Source organism: Neolamprologus brichardi, chromosome 14 (assembly GCF_056152115.1).
Source record: "Neolamprologus brichardi isolate AB-2024 chromosome 14, ASM5615211v1, whole genome shotgun sequence".
Classification (NCBI taxonomy): domain Eukaryota; kingdom Metazoa; phylum Chordata; class Actinopteri; order Cichliformes; family Cichlidae; genus Neolamprologus; species Neolamprologus brichardi.
In genome coordinates, this window is record NC_142117.1 from 28,905,585 (window position 1) to 28,912,022 (window position 6,438).

Genomic DNA, 6,438 nt, shown 5'->3' on the forward strand with positions numbered 1-6,438 from the left:
TCGCACACTCAGTACGTCATACGTCTCGGCGTATGCGGCGTTCACGTAAATCAGTTGCAAACCGTAGAAAGCAGTAGCATCAGTTCTGTCACTGCGATTACATACTTCAACCGATCATAGCCTTACTCACATTTAATTGACAGTATCGCATATCTTTCACTTTACTGAAGTTAAAACATATCAACCATTAATAGAACAGACAGACCTGTCACAAATGTAACTCCCACTGCGTATTTGCTCCGTAAAATCAAAGATACGACGTAGAAGCCATGACTCAAAGTCTGTGCAACAGCAAAGAAAGAGCATGGCTTAAGAGGGAATGTAGGCCTATTCGTACAGTTTTAAGTCTCTGTGACCACGAGCATTACAGTTTATTTCGATAACTTCTTCACAATAATAACAACTGTCTCGCCGCTGCTCCATCAGGTCACCTCATCTGCCAGTAAGAGGCGCTAAAAAGGCCGGCTGTCACACTGTGCTTGATTTAAGGTTACACAATATTTCTTAAGGGGGCGGAACCACCTAAACTTACCTTATTGTGCATTAAAGTCCAACGTTACATTGTTAAAATTATTATTTTTGTGTATTTACTCAGTGTGAAGGAAACACAAACTATGTGGGCATTTTCTTTTTTAACATTTGGCTGGTCAGCCAGGGCTCTCCTGTGGGCTAACAAACATCAGCAAGTTCACCCTGTGAAGATCACAGAAGTTTTTTCTGAAAGCTAAGTTATTTCAGGCTGAACTAAAGGGAATAGGTATAATAACAACTCCGAGGAGTGCAACATATTTTCCTATAAATTATTTTAATATATGTTAGTGAAAAATGTAAGTAAAAACAGTGTAGACAAAGTTATTTCAAGACTAGCTAAAGTCACCACGTTTCTAAATCTAGCAAACGACTAAAACACTTCAGGAGGTCACGGTGCAACTTCAAAGAGACCAAAAAAAATAACACTGATGGTAAAATCCTCTTTTCTCAACACTTGAATACAAATATGGTGAAAGCTACTCACAGCACATTTCATAAAGACCTCAAGCATAGTGCTCGAGATGTGATAATTAAGGCATATTTTCCAAGCTCTTTCTCTTTCATAAACTGGCTAAGAATATTATATAATTCCCCAACAGCTTGTGTCAGAACAAATGACCAGACATCCTCCAGCTTCTGTCTCCCAAGGGGCACCAGACAGGGATGTCCACTCTCCCCTTCACTTTTTGCAATTTTCATCGAACCACTAGCAGCAGCATTTAGACAGGCTACAACAATTAAGGGCATAAAATATAAGAACGTAGAACATAAAATCAGTCTCTATGCGGATGATGTGTTGCTTTTTCTCCAAAACTCACAAACCAACCTTTCTGGGGTAATTACTCTAATAAACTGGTTTTCAAGAGTTTCAGATTATTCAATTAACTGGTCAAAATCTACAGTTCTTCCAATTAACTGCTCCTTCCATAATTCTTCTTCTGCCCCACTATAATCTGAAAATATTAAATATTTAGGTATTAATGTCTCTCCTAAGCTTTCAGACTTAATTAAATTAAACCACATCCCACTTCTAAAGAAAGTAGAAGGCGATGTGACTAGATGGAAATCTCTACCCATATCACTCATGGGAAGGGCTGTAATTATAAAAATGATGATCTTGCCAAAAATAAATTACTTATTTTTAATGATCCCGAACAAACCATCACAAGATTGGTTCAGATCTCTGGATTCGTATATTTCTAAATTCCTTTGGAAAGATAAACCCCCATGTATAAGCTTAAAAACGCTTCAAAGAACCAAGGATAAAGGAGGATTAGATCTGCCTAATTTTCAACAATATTTCTTAGCCAACAGGCTTCAGTACATCTCAGGATGGTTAAAACGTACCTTCCTAGATGAGCCCTAGGCTAGATGTTGAACAGGCACTATGCATCAAAAGACACGAATGCTTTAAAAGCATCAACATCAGCTCTTCTCTGACAGCATGGTGGGAGTTTCTAAAAACAACGGAGTCTTCATTAATCCCATGCAGACGTACACCTATGTGGAATAACCCTGACATATTACAAAACAATAATATGATTAATTTTCCAGAATGGAGTTGTAAAGAAATTAAATACTTAGAACATATATTAGAACATAGGTGTCAAACTCTGGCCCGTGGGCCACATTTGGCCCGCAGTGTAATTACAGTTGGCCCGCGAAGCCATACCAAATTACTATCAGAGCTGGCCTACTGGTATTATACAGCTAATATATATATTGTTTAGTATTAAGCTTTGCTTGTTCCATATTCAGTTTTTCAGCAAAACGTGTTTGAGTCCATAAGAAAAGATTCATTCTCATATCTGGAGGAATAAATATATTTCAATAAATATTAATGTTAGCCCGCAACTTTGTTCCAGTTTTGAATTTTGGCCCACTGTGTATTTGAGTTTGACACCCCTGTATTAGAAGGAACAGACTTTATTCCATTTGACAGACTAGTTACACAATATGGGATCAACAAGAAAATATTTTTAGAATTTCAACAAATTAAATCCATAGTAAAAAAGAAGTTTAACCTCAGTCAAGTTGAATTGCAAACACCACCAAGCGCGGTACATTTTCTTACTCTTAAATCCCCTAAATTATTGTCTAAAATATACAGAACACTTTCTAAAACAGATGAATCAATATCCCTTTCTATTGCAAAGTGGGAAGCAGATTTGTCAGTCGGCTTAGACCAAAACTTCTGGTCTGAGATATGCTTAAAACCCTTTAAATTGATTAGAAATCCCAGTCTGCAATTAATACAATACAAAATACTACATAGAGTGCACTATACAGGTCATCGGATGTTCCAGATGGGCTTTACATCTTCCAACAACTGCTCACACTGTCAAGGCAATACACCAGACAATTACATCCACGCTCTTTGGTTCTGTCAATATAGAAACCATCTAATAGATCACATTAGTCTGAGACAGCCTCTGCCACCACATTAGATCAATCCCTCTGGGCTCCTTTGATCGGCTCCATCACCTAGCGGGGGTGGGGGGTCGTGGTTTGGTCCCGCCTTTGCCATTGTGGTTGATGTGGAGGTAGGGACAGGCTTAGGGCGTCTGGAGAATCCCTAGGGACGTTATCCCTGGAGGGCCTAACCCAGGGGTTGTGGTCATAACCTGGTTAGTGGCTCTGGTTGCTCTTAGAGGGTGTTCTCCTTGTGGCTGCGTGCAGCAGGGCTGGGGGAGGGTCTGTACTGGCGGACGTAGGTTACTGGCCTGGTAGCCTGGCTGCCCCTGAGTGGATCCGGGGCAGGCGTGGGGGGTTGGGGTTCAGGGGTGCTTCGCCTCCGTGCTAGGGCTCTGGCTGGGACTTGGGGGCTTAGGTCCTTGTTGGTGTGTCGCCGAGGTTGTGGGCAGGTGGGTGCACGGGGGCATGTGAAAAATTTCTTTTTCACATGAATGCAGGTGTGCTTGATCCAACAGCATGAGGACACTTCATCCCTTATTCCACAAAATGTAGACCAGCAAGACCAGGGATAAAGACCGACTCTGAGGAAAGTTGTGCTTGGCAAATGGCCACACCCTGCACCAAAGACCTGCTTATGCACTTCATGAAAACTGTGAGAGCTGAGCTGCTTTTGCACTCATCTTCCAAAATCACAGGGGATTATTAATAGAGTAGAATAAGTTGGACTAAAAAGAAACTAAATTAAATGGTTAAATAAGCTATCATTAATCACTGCCATTGACTTCTACAAGCATTAAATGCAAAATAAAGCTTTCAGCTACCCTAATGTGAAGGCTGGACTGGGCCCCTGCTCTGGGGTTACCAGGAAAACAAACACCTGCTACACACCCTGAAAGTGAATGTCTCCAATCTGAAAGAAAAGTTATGTAAATGTTATTATATTGTGAGTAAACTGCTGATATTTAAAATGTGAAAAGAGCAAAGTTTCAATAAAAATTCTAAGGAGCTTGGAAAGAAAGACTTAGAGACATATCACCTCTCATCCAAGAAGATTCTTCAGTTTTAACATGAAATGGTGGAGAGTCCAAGATTTTACTCCCAGGGGGGGCTGTCCTTTAAGAGGGTTGTTGACCCACTATTCATCATGTGCCTCATCACGTGAGCCAGGGTGTAAAAAAGGGTATGGGCCATTACAAGCAGAGGTTTCGGGTGAACCTCACAACATGTGAGTGGACTTTAAGGCATCTGGGAGGGGATCTCAAAACTGGAGACAGGTCTGGTTCTGGCGAGAAGACTCAGCTGTACATCTGCATCTAAAGAATAAAGGTCACTCTTTCAAAGATGCCAATGTTCACATTTTTGACAGAGAAGACAGATGCGTTGAAAGAGGAGTGATCTATGTGAACGACCATCCTTGAACGGGGGGGGTGGGTCTTATAATCTAGTTTTGAGATCCCCTCCCAGACGTCTTAACGCCTGCTTATGTCTTGTGTTTGTTGGTCTCAATAAGTAGGGCAAGGTCTCATAATGGTTTCACCCAAAACCTCTGCTGATGACTCACAGCCTTTTTCACGCCTTAGCTCATGCAATGATGCACATGATCAATAGTGGATCTTCAAGAAACTTAAAGAAGTCTCGTCACTTTCCTTTCTAAGCTCCTTAAATTACCATGACCTGGATGACTGAGAATCTGCAGTGCCTTTAAATGAAAGAGCATGAAAATGAGAGTAAAGCACAAACCTGAACATGAGGAGGGGCACTGAGCACATATGTGACAGCACTGGCCACGTCTATTGCCGTCATAGGCTGTAAGAGAAGTGAAAAGTTATTAAATACTTTCTATCTGAGTAATCCTGTCAACAGTACTTGAAGTTTAAGAGTATTTTTACCTTGAATGCAGCATATATACCAGCTGCTTTTTCGGGACTGTCATGGTAGAGCCGTGACATAAATTCTGTCTTGACCACACCGGGAGAAATGCACTGCAACGAAGAGTGGATAAAGAGGGAAATTCAGGAAGTATCCTCAGGAAATAGTGGTGTTAAAAGCCTTTGGAGCTGATTAGACTGAAAGCCTTACTGTAGCTCGGATATGGGTGTTTTCTGCACGCAGCTCCTGCCTCAGGCCCTCAGTCAGTGCAGTCACAGCGTACTTGGTGGCAGAGTAGAAATGTGCATCAGCCAACGAAAAGACTTGATGTCCACACAAGCTGCGACAGAAAAAGATTTCTAAGCTGTTAATCGGGTCAGCATTTACCAACCGATTTTGGTCTAATTTCAGCCCTTAGTACTAAAAAAAAGGAAAAAAGAAAGCCCACACATACATGTGAAAAAGAAAATACAATCTTTTTCAGTTTTAAGCCTTTAAATATTAGGACTTAGTACAACAATGACTTGGTCTTTAACATATTTTAAATTAGGTAAATACAGCATCAGATGAACAACAACTGTTTGTCTTTGCCAAGTTAATTGAAAATGTTTTGGTTCTGAATTTCTGGTTGACCAATGAAAGCAATAATACGCAGACTGCCGGTCTTAGATGAGAGACCTGCATGTTGGACAAACTGCTGCTTGCTCTGCTTTTACTGCTCTGAGATCAGTTTCCAGATTTTCTCTTACTATCCAAATTAGTTTTCCAGGAAAATAAATAAATAATGGGCACTGTATTCCACTGGATCTTCCAGGATTTGGTATTGTGCGTGCTGGGTGAATGAAGCAGGGATTCTGGGAAGGTAAAGGCTGTAGTAGTGTCATTTGACAATAAGCCTGTAATTACCCTTTTTAATAAGTGGTACCAGATTCCTGCATGGTCTCTGGGCTAGGTTTCTGCCTGATTCAAAAGACCTTGGCAAGACAAAGGTCTAAATCAGGTCAGACCACACGAGGTCTCTTGTTTGGCTTTAATTAAGCAGATTTCTTTGTCACATTTTTATCTGAACAAAGACCTCATTATTGTTGATACCTCATGTGTCCTTCTACCGTTAGCCAAATGTTTGCTGTCTAAAAAGTTCACTGTGCAGTTTTACCAAAGGAAGCTCATAATCAGAATCTGAATGGTGAGCACAGCTGTATTATAAGATATGGGAAAAGGGGTGATTAAACTAGCAGATCTATATGTCAATAACGGTCCTTCACTAAATGAAACTGCACCTGTTCATGTTTATGATGTGTCCATCATCCACATTTCGCTCTTTCATTGACTGATAAGCTTCACATGCACAGATACTTAGTGCAAGAACGTTCACCTGGAAGGAAACAATTTGCATGAATGTTTCTTTGTTACACAGTAAACCAAAACAATGTTGCAGATTAAACCAAAGTGTTCTTTGTTTTCTTTTTTAAGATAATGAGCTCTTACATCTATCATGTTCTTCCAGCTGCTGGTTTTGCCACTTAGCAGAGGTTCTGAATGAGATAAGCCAGCATTGTTGATGCACACATCCACGCCTTTGTGCTGCTCTTTAATTGCAGCAAACATAGACAGAATCTCCTC

General features: G+C 40.6%; 1 protein-coding gene across 1 annotated transcript; it reads right to left on the reverse strand.

The window, feature by feature from the left end:
* Nucleotides 1–3,826: 3,826 nt before the first annotated feature.
* On the reverse strand, nucleotides 3,827–6,438 carry LOC148098939 (dehydrogenase/reductase SDR family member 11-like). The gene is made up of 6 exons (XM_087851608.1): nucleotides 6,304–6,438; nucleotides 6,096–6,190; nucleotides 5,026–5,155; nucleotides 4,836–4,928; nucleotides 4,687–4,752; nucleotides 3,827–3,856 (listed from the first exon to the last, which is right to left on the reverse strand). Exons 1-6 carry the CDS (start codon nucleotides 6,421–6,423, stop codon nucleotides 3,827–3,829), a joined length of 534 nt encoding a protein of 177 aa, XP_087707734.1. The 5' UTR covers nucleotides 6,424–6,438.

What these genes read in the sequence shown, in the direction of transcription:
- LOC148098939 (XM_087851608.1), bottom strand. Translation starts at nt 6,423, where the DNA reads ATGTTTGCTGCAATTAAAGAGCAGCACAAAGGCGTGGATGTGTGCATC. An exon ending in GCTGGAAGAACATGATAGAT is followed by an intron (nt 6,191 to 6,303) that starts GTAAGAGCTCAT and finishes GTTTCCTTCCAG; the next exon opens with GTGAACGTTCTTGCACTAAG. An exon ending in ACACCCATATCCGAGCTACA is followed by an intron (nt 4,929 to 5,025) that starts GTAAGGCTTTCA and finishes TCTTCGTTGCAG; the next exon opens with TGCATTTCTCCCGGTGTGGT.